Source organism: Chiloscyllium plagiosum, unplaced genomic scaffold, assembly GCF_037043375.1.
Source record: "Chiloscyllium plagiosum isolate Xiang-an unplaced genomic scaffold, Cpla_swu_hap1 HiC_scaffold_37, whole genome shotgun sequence".
In the NCBI taxonomy this organism is placed as follows: Eukaryota; Metazoa; Chordata; class Chondrichthyes; order Orectolobiformes; family Hemiscylliidae; genus Chiloscyllium; species Chiloscyllium plagiosum.
Window position 1 is genome coordinate 25215481 of NW_028270175.1, and position 21293 is coordinate 25236773.

Sequence of the window (21293 nt, forward strand, 5' to 3'; positions counted from 1 at the left end):
GAGCAGAGTGAAATATAGAGCACTGCTCACTGTGTTCTTCTACTTGTCAGTCTTTCTGTCCTCAAGCATTAGACTAGAAAAGTAAAGAAACCTTATTGCAATAGGATATTAGAGCTAGAGTGTTATTTGCAGTTTTGGCCACCTAACCTAAGGGAGGAGAATATATGTTTCTAGGAAGGACTGCAACAAAGTTCACTTAAGCTAAGTGAAGGCTGGGCTTAGCTAATTGTGATGTATAGGGCTTTGTTTTTATCCCCTCTTCAATGTTCACATTCAGTAGAACAAGAGCACGGCTGATAAATAAAAACCCACTTTGTTCAGTCATCATTACTACTGATTGTTGAGCCTTAACTTTTTCTTAGTGATCCTTATGCAGGAATATTTTCAAATCTGACCAGGATAACAGGACAATTCCTGTCCTCTATTTAGACCTCCACTGAACCATGTTTAAGGGATAGTGGTATGGCCCCTGATATCTCAGTTTTGGTTCTTTTAATTAGTCTGTTCAGATATGTTCTGACACATCTGGAGCAGGTGGGACTTGAACCTAGGTCTTCTGGCTCAGAAGTAGGGATGCTAGCCTTATGATGCAAGAGCTCCAGAATCTCACCTGCAGCTTGCATTTGGTAGCAGTATCATTAACATTAGGCAAATTTACATCTGATTACAAAAATGGCCTCACTGCAGTTCTCACCTTGAAACTTTCAAGTCATATTTAATGAGTTTTACTACCTTGAGGAGACAAAATATTCAACAGTAGTGCATTAAATCAGAATAGTGTTGCAATTCAGTTTTATTGTAGTGTAGCTCTTGGCCTCTGTACTCACATTCTCAAGTAAGGCTTTCTACTGTTCATCCCTTTAATTCCAGGTGCTTGTTACTATGATGCCAATCAGTCCATGTACGTCTTTGGGGGTTGTACTCAAAGCAGTTGTAATGCAGCATTCAATGACCTTTGGCGGCTTGACCTCAACAGCAAAGAATGGATCCGACCTCTGGCATCAGGTATGTCATAGAACAAAGATATGAAGTGTCAAAATACAACATTAATCAAAATAATAGAATCTGCCATTCTGCCAAAGGTATCAGATTGAAAGAGGAGAAAATGCTTGGAGTAGGTACATTTCTTGATATTTGTTGCTCAGTGAATGATTCTAGTTCAAAGTTAATGCCCTGCAAGGCTATGTTAATGCTTAACGGTGAACCATTACGCAAACAAAAGGTGTTAGTTAATAGTGCAATTGCAAAATAGATTCCACGATATTGCACCAATCTTCCTCAAAGGCCTAATGGAGAATGGAACAGACTGGATCCTTTTCAGCCACGCACAATGGAGCTGATCTCAGCCAGCAGTTCGAGTGCAACTATTTGTCCCAGCATCTCTTATGTTAGGGCTGTGAAAATTAACTAGAAGTCTTGATGCTAATCACTATTGATTGGAAATTGTGTGGTCACAGGTGAGAACAAATGGGATCATCTGTACTGCTTTCCACAGTTGAGTAGCATGCCATTAAAGCTCAAGTGCAAAGATTGGGCATTGCTGAAAGACAGCTAGACCATGGAAGCCATTCAGTAATATGTGTTGAGATGTTCAAGGGAATAAATAATAAAATTGACAAAAGAAGTATTACATATGAAGCATTCACATTATTGTGAATACTTTTGTTTCACTGGGACTTAAACTGCATCAAAGCTCAGAGTGGCTGTTAGCCTATAATGAGGAATTCCAGATGGAATTCATCTCCTTATGAATTCTTCCAGCTGTGCCCTGAATTTCAAAATCAAAGCTATACTTATTGAGTATTTCCCACGTGTAGAAGTAGTGAACTATAAATCTTTAACACTGAAGACATCGAGAGCAGAATCAAGCTCTCTCCTTTGCATGCAGGAATAAGAATCTTTATAAAATTAAACACTTGAATTAAAAAAAAAGTTTGGAACATTTCTCCTGATAATGTTAGTGTGCTCGTCCTTTACAAAAATACAAAACTAATCATAATGGAAAGAACAGTGCAGCATGTTGTTAGTTATATTGCTGTGCACATGAATTTTAAAAACCATTCTTGCACGTTTTCTTCCTCAGCAATGGTTCATGCTACAGTTCTGTGAATGTTTTGTGCCTTCTGGTAGCTTGCAAGTGACCATTCTGTATGTTTTGGCCTTGCTCATTGTTGGCAAGTTACTAAGCCATGTGGGTCAATCCTGTTCGTATCTGATGCTTGTGCACATGTTCTTTGATTGGAATTCACTGAAGGAAATTTAGAATGCGTGTAATGGTCACTTTTTCTTTTCTTGTCCCAGCTATAGTGGATTGTTTGTAGCGTCATGGCTCAGCTGAAGAAAGGAGGGCTAAAGCATATTAGTGTGACTTGAGCTCCCAAGCCAGTAGTTAAGAGTGCCCACTTGAGGGCTATGGGCATTGCTTGCTGGGAGACATTTATTACTTGTCCCTAGTTTCCCTTGAGAAGCTGGTTGTGAACTGCCTTCTTAAACCACTGCAGTTGATGAGCTGCAGGTAGACTGAGAGTACAGAAGAGGATGAATTCCAGGATTTTAACGCGACAGTGAAGGAATGATGATATACTTCCAAGTCAGGATGATGGGTGGATTTGAGAGGAACTTGTAGGAATTGGCTTTCATGTATCTAATGCCCTTGTAATGAGTGTCTAAGGGGCCTTGGGTGAAAGCAGTTACTAAAGTGTACAGTATCCTTGGCTTTATTAATTGTAGTATAGTGTACAAGAGCTAGGAAATGATATTGAACTTGTATAAGAAGTGGGTTAGACCTGTATTGTGTACAGTTTTGGGCATTACCTTATAGGAAGGATGTGAATGCATTGGAGTGAGTGCAGAAATAATTGAAGAATGGTTCCAGGAAAGAGAAATTTAAGTTATGAGGATAGATTGAATAAATCGGAACTATTCTTGAGGAAAAAAGGCGAAGAGGAATTCTAATTGAGGTTTTTAAAATCATGAGAGAGCTCGATAAAGAAGATAAGGAGAAAATGTTCCCCTTGTTAAAGGCTCAAGACCCAGAAAGCACAAGTTTAAATGATTTGCAAAAGAAGCAAGTGGAACGTGATTTTTGTTCCCCACACAGAGAGTAGTTATGGTATGGACTGTTCTGTTTAGAAGTATGATGGAAGGAGGTTCAATTGAGGCATTCAAGAGGACGTAGAGTCATAGAGCTGTACAGCACGGAAACAGACCATTCGGTCCAACTCGTCCATGCCAAAGAGATATCCCAACCTAATCTAGTCCCACTTGCCAGCACCCAGCCCATATCCCTTCAAACACTTCCAATTCATATACCCATCCGGAAGCCTTTTAAATGTTGAAATTATACTAGCCTCCACCAATTCCTCTGGCAGCTCATTCCATAAATGCGCCACCCTCTGCGTGAAAACATTGCCCCTTAGGTCTCTCTCTTATATCTTTCCCCCCTCACCCTAAACCTCGGCCCTCGCCCCACCCCAGGGAAAAGACTTTGTTTATCCTATCCACGTCCTTCGTGGTTTTATAAACCTCTATAAGGCACCCCTCAGCCTTCGACACTCCAGGGAAAACAGTCCCAGCATACTCAACCTCTCCCTATAGCTCAAATCTTCCAACCTTGACAGCATCCTTGTAAATCTTTTCTGAACCCTAGGACATGAAATGATTAATTTGAATAGAAATAACATGCAAAGATTTGGCAGGAAAAGGAGGAGACTGGCAGTAGGTAATCATCTTCATTTGAAGAATTTGTAGGCACAAAAGGCCAAATGGTTTATTTTGTGGCGTTATACTTTCTGACCCCAGAAGCAGTGGATGAATGGGACTTGGTGCAAGTTAAGGTACAGGCAAAGGTACTCTGTATGAGGTTAATTTTATTAAGGAAGAGAAGGTGAGTTACTAGCTGGGAAGAAATTTGGTACAATTGACTAACTTGGAATAGGGAGAAAGTGAACCTAGAACTACCCTTGTCTTAATGATTCAACCTTCACTGAACTCCTTAACTATCAAGAATGTCGTCTTTAGATAAATTGTGAATGGATTTAGGTGAACGTTGGATGAATTGAAAATTCATAAAATCTCTGATCATCAATTGAAATCTGTTATGCAGAAGAAAATCAGTCCCAGAATTGATCTTCAAACTGTTCGCTTGTGATTTTAAACTGTATATTTTGGTCCAGTATGAGTTGGTGATGCAACGTTTCATGCAATGTTTGGGAGACTGTCTTCAAAGGAAACTGAAGTGTTTGATATTATTGAGAGATGACCGGAAGCATGAATCCAGAATTAAAATATTACAAGGGAGAGTTATAACATTAATATCTTTTTGTAAATTTTTCCTAAAATCTCTTTTTTCCTTAATGTGAACAAATGCTTTTTTACATGCTGAAACGCATAAAAATGTAATCAGGTTAATTTAAATTGTGATTATAGAACGAGGATCAGAAATACAATATTTTGACATTACACTGACTTTTTCCCACTACAGTGCAGTATCTAATGTGGAGCAGACTCTGACCAAAATCAGCATTTGCTAAGTCCTAAAAAGGATCTGAATGAATATCTGGTTAAGGATGGAATCAATGGTTCTGAGAGTAAATGTAGGCTTAAATGGTCAAATACTGCAGGGAGTCAATGATTACAATCCTTTTGAAAGTGTGAAGATTTTACAAGGAATGTTGTTGCTGATAGTTTGAGAAATATAGATGCATGATTTATTTACTGAGGACAATGGGAGGGTAACAAAACATAGTATTTCGAGCCAATGTGACAAATATGTGGATCTGTGGGTAGTGGGTCAGTAGATGACGAGGACTGAATGTACTCCAGTTGAGGTTTATCTAAGGCCCTTTAAAATTGAAGTGAGGCTTCTTTTACTCTTATACTGCCATCTTTTTAAGAGACTAAATATAATATTTTCTTACTTGCTGCTGTACCTATAAGCTACGTTTCTGTGATTTGTAAACAAGGACCCAGTCCCTCCTTTTAAATAAAAATATATTTTTCTGCTTTGCTACCAAACTAGTTAACTTTGCATTTCTCCATCTTGTTCATGCTATCACTTAACATATCTGTTATATCCCTTTGCAGCCACTTTGTATCTTGCTATCAGCTTTCTTTCCTAGCTAGCTTTGTATCCCAAGATTACATACTTTGGGAATTTTCAATTATCATGTCGTTGACAAACGTTATAAATCGATGTGGCTCATGCACTGACCCTTTCACAAGTTATGGCATCCCAAGATGAAAATTAACCATTTATTCCTCCTGTTTGTAAACACATCTTCAATCCATGCTTAAATCTTACTCCAGTTGCATGAGTCCTTTTTTCTATAACAGCTTCTGGTGTAGCACCTTATTAAGTACTTCTTGAAAATAAAGTCCACTGCTATCAATGGTGGACCCTTATTTATTCTTCAACTTAGACTTTGATAAAGCTGATCAAATTTCTTTTTTTTATTCTTGGGATTTGAGTGTCATAGCATTTGTGCCCATCTTTCAACCATTTTTAGAAGGTAATGAGTGATCTTGAAGCACAGCAGTTCTGTAACCACACTTCTTTTTCAACTTTTCTGCAATTTGATATGGCTGACTGACTGACTTGTTTGAATGTTTTTGAGAGCAGTTAGAAGTTGACCATTGATAGGTATGGACCTGGAGTCATATGTATACCAGACAGAATGGCAGATTTTCTCCCTTGATGGGCATAATTGAACTAGATAGAATTTTAATAATAGCCTGCTAATTGTGTGACAATCATTACTCAGACTAGTCTTTGATTTCAGATTAATTGAATTTAGATTCCCACAACTGTCATAATGGGATTTGAATAGATGTCTCTGGAGGATTTGTCCCACTGTCTTGGTTGGGAGTATGTTGCTATCCTTTCATAATTCTGTTCTATGGACTATGTCCTGTTGTATTAGATTTTCCATTTGCCTTTGCCATGTCCCTATTAATAGATTCTAGCATTTTCCTTTTATCAAACTGTGACCTAAGTTCCTTGGATTTGTCTCGCCCTCTTTAGGGATCAGTAATAGCCTGCAGTGGCGTTACAGTAATTCTATGTTGTAATAGGTTTTTTTTACCGCATTAATTTGGTTCTGTGGTGTACTTTCTCATATTTCATTCTGGATGTGAATTTGTACTGCATGGTTTGGATTCTATTTTGCATTGTAAACAAAATTACCTTAAATGATTTTAGACTTTGTTTTACCTTGAAATAATGCATTCATTTTTAAATTATGTTGCATTTCATGCTTTGAGTTTATTATTTTGTACTAATTTGAATTATATTTTCTGAATGTTGTGTTTAGTTTGATTTTGCTTTTGGATTGAACTTTTGAGTTGTAGTCTTTTGCATTCAGTATTCATCAGAAATATATTGGGCTTTATATACAACAGAATGATGGGTTTTGCATTATAAGGTTTTTAGTTTTTAGGGCTTAAAAATGTGTTGCTGGAAAAGCGCAGCAGGTCAGGCAGCATCAAAGGAGAAGGAGAATCGACATTTCGGGCATAAGCCCTTCTTCAGGAATGAGGAGGGTGTGCCAAGCAGGCTAAGATAAAAGGTAGGGAGGAGGGATTTGGGGGAGGGGCATTGGGAATGCGATAGGTGGAAGGAGGTTAAGGTGAGGATGATAGGCTGGAGAGGGCGTGGGGGCGGAGAGGTCGGGAAGAAGATTGCAGGTCAAGAAGGCGGTGCTGAGTCTGAGGGTTGGGACTGAGGAAAGGTGGGGGGAGGGGAAATGAGGAAGCTGGAGAAATCTGCATTCATCCCTTGTGGTTGGAGGGTTCCTAGGCGGAAGATGAGTCGCTCTTCCTCCAGGCGTTGTGTTGCCATGGTCTGGCGATGGAGGAGGCCAAGGACCTGCATGTCCTTGGCGGAGTGGGAGGGGGAATTAAAGTGTTCAGCCACAGGGCGGTTGGGTTAGTTGGTGCGGATCCCCAGCATCTGCAGTCCTCACTTTCTCCTTTTAGTTTTTAGGTTATGCTTTTATGCCAACCTTCCACTTGTGTTCTACTATTTTGGGATTTACTTTGGATTTTTGGATATTTGTGCCATGCTGTGTGGGATTTAATGTTCCTTTTCTTATCCAAGTGCATTACACTTTTTATGGTGCATTGTATTGTTAGAATACTGTATGATATATTCATTTTTATTGACTTCCAGTTATACATTCTCACAACAAGTTTGAAATTTGATAAATGGAGCTTAAATAATTTGGGTGTTCCAATTTTTTTCTGTTAATTGTTTTGCACTTTTTAAGCTTATGAAAAGTCTTCACTTGACAGTTTAATTTGGGAGTCAGTAAATAATGTTACTTGTTGCTGTACTCTCCTCATGTTCAGCAGGTTGCATGTTTTAACATCCATGGGATGTGAGTGTCACTGACAAGCATAAGTATTGATACCCATTCCCATTCACCGTTGAGAAAGTTATGGTGAGGCACCATCTTAAATTGCTGCAGTCTATATGGTGTAGGTGAACCTTTGATGCTGAAAGGAAAGGAGTTCCACGCTTTTGACGCAGTGACAGTGAGGGAATGGCAGTTGTGGTCCAAGTCAGGATGAGGTGTGACTTGGAAGCAAATTTTGCTGCTGGTGGTGTTCATGTGCCCTTGTTTTTTCTAGATATGTTTTTATGTTTGGAAGATACTGTGAAGGCATGTTCAGGGCTGTTTGATACAGAATTTTCTCAGGTAATGTATATCTTGTTTGTAAGGAAATTGTTGGTTCTACATGTTGCGATGGTAAATTGTCAGTTCAGATGTTAATGCAGATTTGCTTGAGATAGTCATGAGGTGATTTCCTGACCTGTGATTTAGGCCACTGTCCAAGGACCACTAGTTTTAACCATCATTGTGGCTAATGTACATGGATAAATATGTTTCAAAATTCAGTTGCTGCTGCATGCATAACATAGGAAGGAGAGTTAACTGCTGCAATTGGAGGGTGTTCTTACATTTGCTTTAAGGGGATTGAAATTCAAAAGAGATGTAATGCTTTCTGACATCATCCTTGAATAGCCTAACCTTATCCTAACAGTTTTCCCTGTGTTCTGGACTGTTCGCCAAGAGGAAATAATTTCTTTCCTATCTACCCTATCAAATCCTTTAATCGTCTTAAACACTTTAATTAGATCACCCTTAATTGTCTATACTCAAGTGAATAGAAGCCCAGTCTACGAAACATAGTCTTACTATTTGAGCCTTGTAGTCCTGGTACCATTCTATAAATGTATGCTGAAACCCTTCCAAGGCCAGCATATTCTTTGTGAAGTGGGCAGAGCTCAATGTGGTACTGCAGATGGGGTCTAACCAGTGCTGTGTATAATCTGATTATTTCCATCCCTTTGTAATGCAACCCTGTTCAGATGAAGGCCAACGTTACATTAACCTTCTAAATTATTTTATTTGCACCTGTACACTGCCTTTTTACTTTCGTACTTGGACCTTCTTAGGTCTTAGTTACCCAACATTTAGAAAATTGTCTGATATTCTTTTAAATTTAAAGTGGTTGATTTCGGATCTATTCACATTGAACACTAGCTGCCATAGTTTTGTCCATTGTTCAAAAAGCTGCTCTTTTTAATCAGGAGTCATTCAATAGTGAAAAGAAGGAACAACTTAGCTGATATCCCCCATGGTCTGACGACAGCTGTAGTGTCAATAATTGTTATTCCTGTTAACATCATATTTGACAAAGAATAAAAATTGATTCAATGATTTTCTCTTTCTTTTATGATTGAGGTAGCTGACTGTTATAAAGCTGAATGTAGTTCAATTTGTTTTTTCTTTATCTGTTTCCTTGACCTCTCCTGGACTCTTCAGAGCACGGATCTTTAATTCCAGTGAGGGAACAATAACACCAGGCCTTTGTTTTCTCTGATAAACTCGTGTTTTATTATGACAGTGTGGGTTTGCTCCATTTGCAAAGACCAGAAACCCACTGTTTTGCATCTGTTGCCACCGCAAGCAGAGGTCTTTTTTGCATTTACAAGTGTGAACTTGGTTCTGTTCGGTTCCCCCATCCCTAACATAGCCCAGAAAAAAAAAATGCTTTGACAATGAATCAGTCTAAAAATCTGAGCTGAAATCAGAGTAGATCTTTCATTAATCACAAGTTTGCGTTTCTGAAAAAAATTTTTAAAATTTAGCTTGTCTGGGAATGTCAGATGGAAGGGGCAATGCCATTTTTAAAATTACTTAAATCTTCTGGGAGTTGCCTTGCTTACCTGTTTAAGAAATATTGTAAGAAAAATCTCTTCACTAGAAGTGCTTCAGCCCAAGACAAGTTTCTTGCTTCAAGAGAATGCAGATCAGGGCACTCTGCTGTCAGTCACTGAGCATTGATTTATTCACCAAACAACAACTGAGATCCAGTCTGTTGTCATGGCTGCCCATGTTTATTTAAAAGAATCCAACACTCCATTAAATATCCTTCTGTCTGTGTTTTAATGCTAGCTCTAGGATATAATTTAGATTCGTGTTTCAGTATTTGCAGAACAGCATCTTTATTGTGACACTGAGTTCTTGCCTTCTTGAAAACTAGTGAAATTTTACATTAGCACGTCCTGATTTTCATTTTTTAAGTGTTTACCAATGTGATCTTGCTAGTTTTGCTCCAAGATTTTCCCTGTGGTTTTGGTATGCTTTGTCTGCTTCTCAATGCTGTATATTAAGGGAGACAGTGGCACAGTGGGAATTTCAGTGGACAAAAATTTAAAGGCCCAGGTTCATCCACTGGGGCCACAGGTTCAGATCCCGTTGAGCTACCTGCTGGAATTGAAATTCAGTTAATAAATTTGGAGTAAACAGCTCGTCTCAGTAAAGGTGGCCGTGAAACTGACATTGATTTTCCAAAAATATGGTTCACTAATGTCTTTTAGGGAAGAAAAGTTATCATCCTTACCTGGGCTGGTCCACATTGACTTCAGATTGTCAGCAATGTGGTTGACTCTTGACTGTGTTTGGAAATGGCCCTACCAAGTCACTCAGTTTAAGAGACAATTAGAAACGGATAAAGCTGGCCTTTGCCCACATCCCTTGTGAAATAAAAAGGAAATGGACTTCTTGTTGCAGACATGAGCCTGGAAGTGACAATGTTAGTAATTTGATTGAAACTATTCTAATTTTTTTTTTACTGCATCTATTGCCTTAAGGAGCTAATCTTTATTCATTTGTATCTGGAAAAAATCAAATATTTGCACAAAACCAAAGTATTGCAGGTCTGAAAATCTGAACTAAACACAGAAAATGCTGGAGGAACCAGTAAGTCTGGCAATATTTTTCATGAGAGAAACAGTTAACATCATTGACCATATTGAACATGAAATGTCAACTTTGTTTCTCTCTTCACGTATACTGTCAGACTGGCTGAATTTTTCCAGCACTTTTTATTACCAAAACTATTTGTGTTGACACAAATCTTGTATAATTTTGACAGCAGAAGATAGGAATGAGATCATAGAACAATGTTCAAATACATGTTCACTAAAAATTGTCATGGATGATTATTGGCAACCATGAGTATTCTTAATGAGAAAGTGCTGGATTACATCATTTTCCAACTTCATTAGCATCAACCTCACTTGAAATTCTGTACTCAATATTTGTCTGTAACAATGTAAGATTTATTTACATGCGGTCGTTGTGACTTACCACAGAAGGTTTTCAAACCATCTTATGTGTATTCTCAAGATATTAATGCAAATCTGTTGGTAAACCTCTGGTGCCTGAAAACATTAATTAATTGTGTGCACTGGGGAGGAGATTTGGACTGTGCTACAACTCCCTTAAAATAGAATGTCCATTTTAGAAATTCTTTGTTAAAATTGCTTGTAGTTTGTAAAAGTGTCGTGATGCAATATACCTTAACTAGACTGTAATTTAGAGTCAAGAAACTAATGGTTGTTCCAAGTGCGCGAGTAGGTCATGCTGATTGTAATTTGCATGTTAAGTGTGGACATTTTTTGGAAATCATATATGTGAGATATGATGGAAATATGAGGGGCTATGTCATGTTTACAGGGTGCAAAATAGAAAATTGCTTTTAAATCCAATTTTGAGTTGGTTTATCCAAAGATCATCCAGTTTATCACCTGGTCAACCTTTTGATTTACTCATAACTTTAAAAGTTATTTGTACGTGATCAATATACTTTAAGTTTTTTATAATTTGGGCTGGCAAATTGCTGGCAATGTTTATGTCAGTTGTGTGCTAGGCTTTATCAAGCAAAAGAGGACCCAACTACTTCCCCCTCCTCTTCAAATGCCTATAATACCTTGCAGCAGGGGTTCCCATTAATCAGCAGCTTAACTGTGCATATCTTTGCCTCTTAAAGCGCAAAGTATAGATGGGTGCATCTGCAGCAACCCACATGAATCTCAGCACCAAGTAAAACAGTGCTACTATCCAGATTTGAGCTATCGGCTCGATTGATGCTTGGGTGCTGTACTTATTTTCTACAGGATGCACTTCAGTAGCTCATCAAAATTACTTTGACAGCACATCTCAAGCCTGCACCATCGAGCATCAAGAAGAGCAAGAGTTTTATTATAATGGGAGCACCATTATTTGCAAGTCCCAAAGCATTCTGACCTGAACATATGCCATTCGATCACTGTTGGTAGGTCATAATCCTTGTATCCACAAGTACCATCATGGATTGCCATAAAGACTGCAGGAGTTCAATCCCACTATCTGTCTCGGGGTTGAACTGGGCATATCAGCAATGGTCCATTTAATTTCTGTACACTATATGCAGCCAGATTGTTGCACTGCACTGCCCTTAAAATTACACACTGATGTAGCTTAATGGGATTATTCTCGCCGATGTCATCTACATCCAGGGAATGCATAAAAAGTATATTCAATTTAATCCATCTCAGTAATACTTTTACGCACAGACATAGTGCTTCAGTAATCATGTAGAATAGAAAGTATTTTTGAAATTATTTCCCTTACTAGATCAAGTTGCACAAGTAGTGTCAAACCTCAAACAGATGGTGACTTTTTTTAAATCAGCATACACAGTGAGTATAAGCATGTTTTGATATGGAGAATATAGTAGCATAGATGATCTTGTTCTTAATCAATATTAGTGCACACTAGACTTCCAGATGGACTCATTAAGTAGGATCTTGCTGATATTTTTGCATTATTTCTGTACTCGCCTTGTCACAAGTGTTATTTGCTACTCAAGCTAGTTGTAATAAGTGCCACTTGGTCCTGGAATTAACTAGCTAAGCACAGGCCAGACATTGAACTTAAATTTCTCTTCATTAGCTATAAAGAGAGATTGGATAAACTTGGATTCCTGAAATAAATGTTTATGTAGGTTTGTTCAGATGTTTTACATAGAAACATGATTTATTTTTCCCTCCCTACTGTTGGCAGGTTCCTATCCTTCTCCAAAGGCTGGAGCTACATTAGTTGTGTACAAAGACCTTCTGGTGTTGTTTGGAGGCTGGACCAGGCCAAGCCCATATCCTCTACATCAACCCGAGAGGTTTTTTGATGAAATACATACTTACTCACCCTCAAAGAACTGGTAAAGATTTCATTATTGTTTAAGATGCTAATGTATTAGTGAGGCACCTTAGAGCTGGAGCTTAATTAAACTACTTGTGTTACATATTGTTTTGAGAGACAACTGGTTTTACTGCTTTAGATGACTCTAGTAATCAGGTACCTACAGAAAAACCCTCTATCCTGTCTAAATTCAAGTTAGATCTACTTGTGTTATGGCACTGCTCCTTTTGACTTAGCTGGCAATTTTTTTTCCCTGCTTGCTTTTTAAAATCTATGTTGAAACACACTTCTAAGCTGAGGAAACATTAAAGCTAAACACAAGTTTATGGTGTCTCCCTGAAGTAGAAATAAATTGTTACACATCAGTGCAGCCGGTGAGTCTTTCTGGATGAACATAAATCAATATTGGCAAAAATGGAGCATCTCACGAGTGGAAAATTGAACAGGAGGTTTTTTTTGCTTTTGATTCCACGGTTACTTGATTGAAGTATAATTGGAAACTACATTATCCATTGAGAGAAATTTGTAAGTTGAAATGGAGAAAGGCTTTCTGTTAGGGAGTCCATGACTTTATTTCAGTTTGGTTCCTTTTTCAGAAGCACCACTTCCAGTAACTACAAATTGATCCTGGGGACCAAATTATTAGTGTCGCTTCCCAAGAAGGAGATATTATATTTTAATCTGGCAGCTGGTCATTGTGAGTAAAAGAAGGATAATATACCTCAGTCGCTAAGTGTTGCATCTTCTGTCTTCCAGTGATGGGACAGCTTTGGGTCATTTTTCAAGAAGGTCAGCCACCTTCCAGTTGTTTTAATAAGTGGCTATTCTTCATGTGTCAGGCTGAATGGTAAATATTACCACACTGGGTTCTGGAGTTCACAAGGAACCAGAAGTTAATCAACAATTAACACCAGGGTTCACTTAATGTATGGAACTAAACAGATTTTCTTACTAGCCTGGGTGTACTTAATGTTCTTGTATCCCTGGTTGAAATCAACTGGAGAAAATTGCTTTTAATATCCCCTTCCTGGCGTTTTGGATAATGCCTGAACATGTGGTTGGTTTATGAACATTTTCTGTTCAGTAAATGTCTTCTCTTTGTCTCTAGGTGGAACTGTATTGTAACAACTCATGGACCTCCTCCAATGGCTGGCCATTCATCCTCTGTAATTGGAGATAAAATGATTGTGTTTGGAGGATCATTAGGATCTCGACAAATGTATGTATAGTTAGAGAATTTGAGTAGAATTAGAAACTATTCAGTGCTGAGGTTTTGCAATGAGATCAGTATTTAAATTGGCCCACCCTTTAAATGTGTCTCTTCTCGTTCTTGGGGGTATTTTGGGGTCAATTTTGAGGACACCTACAATGGGTTATCTAGTTTGCATTCTGTGCATGTTGTTCCTTGATTTACAACGAAATGACTGCCAGAACTTTCCAAGAGCTGTGTGACATGATGCACCTGATTTTTGATCTCCACACACTTCTCTGTGGAGTTGCTGGGCTTCAGTCCCAATGGCATCACTAGGCTTGGATTGCCATTGTGTGAGGAACCGCAAGTATAATTGGTATCCAAGAGCTGCATATGAAGCATAAAATCATCAAAACATCAGCTGTTGAGAAGCCTTTTGCACAGCTAGGACTTCTGGTGAGCTTTTACAAGTTAATTTGTGCTGAGAGATCTGTTATCAACTTAAATTAATATAACTCAAGTGACCAGCTATCTCATTAATTAGAAATTGTGGCTGTAGGTGAAATCCGGGTTAAAGTTAAAGACACTTGCCGCCTCTCAGTGCATTTTCTTGTTGATTAGGTTCAGTTCAAATGCATCCTGTGATCACTTTTGTGTTATCTTGAAATTGTGCAGTAAACTGTGCATCACCGAAGCATTATACGTTGTGCACATTCTTTACAGTTTAAACTTCAATGAACTTGTTCATTGTTCTATTAATCTTGTTCTGTTTCACTATTATTTTATTTCTTCTTTGCTTCTTTTAACTAACTCGTTTGATTCAATTATTTTTTGTTCTTCCTCTTTTCATCTTTGTATTATCTGCTAACCTTTTTGTATTTCTGACCTGCCCTGTGCTGTTATAATTATTCAGGAGTAACGAGGTCTGGATCCTGGACATGGAACAATGGGCCTGGTCCAAGCCGGTGACGTCAGGTAGCATGCCCCATCCAAGAGGTGGGCAGTCCCAGGTAAGAGGAAGAGAGGGGCCCATTGGTGATATGCTTCTTTCAGTCATACACATCTACAGCACAGAAACAGACTCTTCGGTCCAACTCATCCATGCCGACCAGATATCCCAGCCTAATCTAGTCCCATTTGCCAGCCCATATCCCTCTAAGCGCAAGTGGGTACTGCAGATGCTGGAGATTAGAATCAAGATTAGAGTAGTGCTGGAAAAGCACAGCTGGTCAGGCAGCATTCAAGGAGCAGGAAAATCAATGTTTTAGGAAAAAGCCCTTCCTGCTGCTGACCTGCTGTGCTTTTCCAGCACTACTCTAACTTTGACCATATCCCTCTAAACTCTTCCTATTCATATACCCATCCAGATGCCCTTTAAATGTTGCAATTGTACTAGCCACCACACTTCCACTGGCAGCTCATTCCATACATGCACCACCCTCTGCGTGAAAAAGTTGCCCCATAGGTCTCTTTTTATTTCTTTCCCCTCCCACCCTAAACCCATGCCCTCCAGTTCTGGACCCCCTTACCCCCTACCCCTCACCCCACACCTCAGACTTGGTCTATTTATCCTATATTTATCCTATCCATGCCCCACATGATTTTATAAGCCTCTGGCAACATCCTTATAAATCTTTTCTGAACCTTTTCAAGTTTCACAACATCCTTCTGATAGGAAGGAGACCAGAACTGCATGCAATATTTCAAAAGTGGCCTAACCAACATCCTGTACAGCTGCAACATGATCTCCCAATTCCTATACTCAATAAAGGAATGCATATGAAACACCGCCTTCACTATCCAAGCTACCTGCGACTCTACTTTCAAGGAGCTATGAACCTGCACTCCAAGGTCTCTTTGTTCAACAACACTCCCTAGGACCTTACCATTAAGAAGAGGAAACAAAGCCTGATTAGGGATGTTGACTATCCCTAATCAGTCCTTACCTTTCCAAATACATGTAAATCCTGTTCCTCAGGATTCCCTCCAGCAACATGTCCACCACTTATGTCAGGCTCTCTGGTCTATAGTTCCCTGGCTTGTCCTTACCACTTTTCTTAAACAGTGGCACCACATTAGCCAACCTCCAGTCTTCTGGCACCTCACCTGTGACTAGCGATGATACAAATATCCCAGCAAGCGGCCCAGCAATCACTTCTCTAGCTTCTCACAGAGTTCTAGGATACCCCTGATCAGGTCCTGGGATTTATCGACCTTTATGCGTTTCAAGACATTCAGCACTTCCTCCTCTGTAATCTGAACATTTTTCAAGACGTCACCATTTATTTCCCTTAATTCTATATCTTCCATGTCCTTCTCCACAGTAAACACTGATGTAAAATACTTGTTTAATATCCCTCCTATCTCCTGCGACTCCACGCATAGGTTGTCTTGCTGATCTTTGAGGGTCCCTATTCTCTCCCTAGTTACCTTTTTGTCCTTCATGTATTTGTAAAAACCCTTTGGATTCTCCTTAACACTATTTGCTAAAGCTATCTCATGTCCCCTTTTTGCCCTCCTGATTTCCCTCTTAAGTGTGCTCCTACTGCATTTATACTCTTTAGGATTCTCTCGATCTGTCCTGTCTATACCTGACATATGCTTCCTTCGTTTTCTTAACCAAACCCTCAATTTCTCTAGTTATCCAGCATTTCCTACACCTGGCAGCCTTTCCTTTCAGGAGAAAGTGAGGTCTGCAGATGCTGGAGATCAGAGATGGAAATGTGTTGCTGGAAAAGCGCAGCAGGTCAGGCAGCATCTAGGGAACAGGAGAATCGACGTTTCGGGCATTAGCCCTTCTTCAGGAAGCCTTTCCTTTCACCCTAGCAGGAATATACTGTCTTTGGGTTCTCATTATCTAATTTCTGAAGACTTTCCATTTTCCAGCCATCCCTTTACCTGCGAACATCTGAGCCCAAACAGCTTTTGAAAGTTTTTGCCTAATACCATCAAAATTAGCCTTCCTCCAATTTAGAACTTCAATTTTCATATCTGCTGTATTCTTTTCCATCACTAAGTTAAACTCATAGAATTATGGTCACTGGTCCCAAAGTGCACCCCACTGACACCTCATTCACCTGCCTTGCCTTATTTCCCAAGAGTAGGTCAAGTTTTGCACCTTCTCTAGTAGATACATCCACATACTGAATCAGAACATTTTCTTCTACACACTTAACAAATTTGTCTCCATCTAAATCTTTAACACTATGGTTGTTGAGTGTGTGCTGCTTCTTTTTGTTAATGGTCTGAGAAATGTGCATTTGAGATGTGATCTTCATTGGTGTCATTCTAAATCAAATTTCTGTAATTGATAAGATATCCGGTTTTCTGAGGTTAAACATTTATCCAGCCAAAGGAGCTGTTTTATCTGGGTGCTGTATATCTAGGTTTATCTTTTATCCCAAGATATGGAGTACTGTCCTGTTTAGTTGTAAGATATTACTTTATCATCAGTCATGCAAGCTAAAGGTTTTTACCCATGATGACATGGCAAAAAATTTAAGGTATAGATGTATGTATATGACATGAGATGGCATTGTGAATCTACATGATATAACAGGGTGATTAAATGCTTATGTACAGGTAGCTTCATTCAGTCATATGGTATCAATTTATCAAGTTCTAAAATGACATGACCCACAGCCTACTTTCACTTCGTTCCATTTCAGTAAGAATATCAGAAACATATTTGTTCTTTGTGGCACTTCATTGCTTAATTTTGTTTCATTTATAGTTTTGTTTTAACTTTATTCCCTTATATTTACTTTTCTTCTATTCTACGTATTACCTTATCTCCTTTTCTCAACCTTACTTTTGATTCTCTTGTTCTTCCATGCCTCTTATTTTCTCACCCATATCGAATTATAGTCATTTTAAGGCACAGAATTATGTATACTAGTAATGTGCAGGTGATAGCATGCATGTTTGGTATGTGACATCTTGTCTCCTCTTTAAAAAAAAATTGAGTACCAATTATCATTATTTTGAGATGTTATTGATAAATGGATTGATGATTATTATCTCTCCTCACCTTGGCCATCCCAGTAAAGCAGACACAGTTTAATATCAGGGTGTGTCAGTTTTGGCTCCATGGCAACATTCTCATCTCTGAGCCAGAATGTTATGGATTCAGGTCAAGAGTGTGGTGCTGGAAAAGCACAGCCGGTCAGGCAGTATCCGAGGAGCAGGAGAATCAATGTTTCGAGCTTAAGCTTAAGCTCTCTATGTCAATTCTCCTGCTCCTCGAATGCTGCCTGAGCAGCTGTGCTTTTCCAGCATCACACTCTTGACTCTGATCTCCAGCATCTGCAGTCCTCACTTATTCCTGTTATGGATGTAAGTCTCATCTTGAGACTTGATTATAAAGTTTATGCTGTTACTTTGCTGCCATAATGAAGGAGGGCTGCATTCTAAAACATTCTGCTTTTTTGGGTGAGATGCTATCCTGGCCGATATTTTCCTTCAACAGAAGTTGTGGAAGAAAAATATCAAGTCATTGCGTTGTGTGATCTTGCTGTGCACCATAATTTGCTTCTTTCCCTACATTACAAAGTGACACATTTTGTAGAGATTTAAAATGGCTGCAGAGCACTTTGAAATATTCTTGGAGTTTGAAAGACAACATGAATTACAAATTGTTTCCCATGATTTTAAATATATATGCCAAATATTCTGTGCTTAGATCTCGGCAACGTAAGAGAACTTTAATGCAAGGTGTACAATAGGAATATACAAACTTGGAGTGGGAGTAGGTCACACTGCAGCTTGAGCCTCCTCTGCCATTCAGTAAGGTCACGGTTGATTTCTTTCTCCATATTGTCATCTAACCCCAAATAATCTTTCGTCCAATTTGCCTATCAAGAACCTATCACCTCTATCTTATAAATATTAAAAGATTCTACTTCTAACACCTTTTGAAGAGAAAACCTGTCTTCCCAACTCTGTCTTAAATGGTGACCTCTTATTTTTAAACAGTGATCCCTAGTTCTACGTTCTGTCTCAAGAATAAACCCTTTCCACATATACCCATTAAGATGCCTCAGGATCGTGTACATTTAAATTAAGTTTCCTCTTACTCTTCTAAACTCCAGCAGAACTAAGCGTGTCCTTTGCAACCTTTCCTCATAAAACAATTTGCCCATTCCAGGTATTAGTCTATGTAGTCTTCTCCAAACTGCTTCTGATCTATTTGCATCCTTCCTTAAATGTGCAGATTGATACTGTGTACAGTCCTCCAGATGTAGTCTCACCAATGTCCTGTATGACTGAAGCACAACCTCCTTACATTTATATTCAACACCCCTCACAATAAAATACAATATTGTTACCTTACCTAATTACTTGCTGTGCCTGCTTTTACTATTCATGTGTTAGGGTACCCAGGTCTCAGTGTATCTCGAGAGTTCTACAATCTCCCACAGTTTAGATATGCTTTTTTTAAAAATTCTCCTTGCCAAAATGGGCACATTTTCCCTATGTTCCATTTGCCACCTACATAACCTATTTATGACTCTTTGTAGCCATCTTTATGTCTTTATAACTCATTTTCTTACCTATCTTTGTGTAATTACCAAATTTAGCAAACATATATTTAGTCTTTTCATCTTAGCTATTTATAAAAATTGTAAATATTGAAGCTCCAGCACTGATCCCTGCAGCATACCATTTGTTACATCTTGCCAGTCAGAATTTGATGTATTTATACCTCTTTGCTGTTAGCTAGCCAGTCATCTATCCATGCCAATGTGGTACCCCTTTTACGAAGTGATCTTTGATGTGGTACTTTATTAAATGCCTGCTGGGATTACAAGTGCTGGACTTGCATAGGTTAATTTTGATCCACAGCAGGTGTTACTTAAAAGAGTTCCAAAAAAAGGTCAAACGTGATTTTCCTTTGCCTGATTACCTTGAATATTTCAAAATGCGCTTCTATAACGTCTTTAATATTTTCCCTTTGACAGATATTAAGTGGCTTGGAGTTTGCTGCTTTCTCTCTCTATTGTGAATGAAGTTACATTCACTATATTTCAATCTAATGGAACCGTCCCCAAGTTTAGGGAATTTGAATAAGTTAAAACCGATGCATCAATTATCTCACTCGCCTCTCTTACTATTCGAGGAGGAAGTCCATCCGAATCTAGGGGCTTGTCAAACTGCTCAACAGTTTGCTCAGTACCACTTCCCTGATGTTTGGAGTTTTCTTGAGTTCCTTCTTCTCTTCCATTACTGATTAACAGCTAATCTTGGAATGTTACTTGTATCCTATATAGTGAAAATAAGTACAAAACACCTGTTCAATTCATCTGACATCTTCTATTCTCCACATTTTCTGTCAGACTGATGCTCACTTAGTTAAAAAAGAGGTGACAGGCTATAGAAGTTCTTACTGTCCATGTTTTATATTTCTAGCTAGCTTTCTTTCTCAATTTACTTTTCCTCCCTTATTAATCTTTTGATCAGTCTTTGCTGTTTTCTATTTTCTGCCCAATCTTCCGACCACCCACCCATCAAGCACAATTTTATGCCTTTACATTTTGAAACTTAGTGAAAACAATATGATGTACAACCATTTTTATAATATTTTAGTTAACCATAGGTCATGGGTCCACTCCTTATAACTTTTGTTTCTCAATGGAATGTATCTAATCTGTGTATTTGAAATATCCCTTAAATATTTGCCACTGCACCTCCGTTGACTCCTGTTACTTGGATAACAATCCAGAAATCATTACCTTTTGAATTTCGACATTGTTTGCTGCCTAGCTCCTTATAGTGACAATGCAGAAGTTTCTTCATTCCCCTGTTTACGTTGTTGGTACATACATGGACCACAACGACTGGGTCCTCCCCTTTCCACCATAATTTCCTGTCAAGCCCTGAGCAGACGTTCTGAACCTTGGCAATGGGCAGACAATGAAGCCTTCCAGACACTCGCTCTTTTTCAGTAGAGATCAGTGTCAATTCTCCTTATCGAACTTATCCCTGATATCATAGTGTCAATTTTTTGCCCTCCCAATTAGGATACTTTTCTTTACAATAGTGCCATGGTCAGTTTGCTCATTTATCCTGCAACTCCTACATCTGGACAAGTTGATAAAAATACTCAAAATTGTTGGTCAGTTGCAAAGCTGTGGTTCCTATGCTCCTCTCCTGGTCTCCTTACTCTTCACTGCAGCCAAACTCCTCTGTTCCTGATAATTGAGCAAAACGAAAGATCCTATGCCTCCTGGTGCAAAACATCCAGATAATGATTCCCCTCCCTGTTGTGTTGCACCATCTGCAATATGGCCTCAAGCTTATTGAATCTGAGCTGAAGTTCCTTGAGCTGCAATCATTTATTGCAGATGTGCCTACCTGAACCTTGTTGACATCCAAGAAATTCCAACTTCTGTAGCCATGGCTCCTCACTGCTCCTGCCATCCTTACTGGATTATAATTTTTAAAAAAATTATTTATTAACAATTATGTCTTTCAAATATATGAAAAATGGTACTAACCTTTGTGACAGTGCCTTTGCTACACTTTGCACTTTAGAAATTTAGCTGATACTCGCCAAACAGCTAACTCCTTTT

At 38.7% G+C, this 21293-nt stretch overlaps 1 protein-coding gene across 2 annotated transcripts in view; it reads left to right on the forward strand.

Annotated features, from left to right (window-relative positions):
* Positions 1 to 21293, forward strand: part of fbxo42 (F-box protein 42) — a 48322-nt gene that overhangs the window by 15670 nt on the left and 11359 nt on the right. For both annotated transcript variants that reach the window (XM_043675751.2, XM_043675752.2), the window contains exons 4-7: positions 871 to 1005; positions 12396 to 12549; positions 13639 to 13749; positions 14636 to 14732. In XM_043675751.2, the coding sequence (XP_043531686.2) occupies positions 871 to 1005; positions 12396 to 12549; positions 13639 to 13749; positions 14636 to 14732 (497 nt within the window). The remainder of the gene's footprint in view (positions 1 to 870; positions 1006 to 12395; positions 12550 to 13638; positions 13750 to 14635; positions 14733 to 21293) is intronic.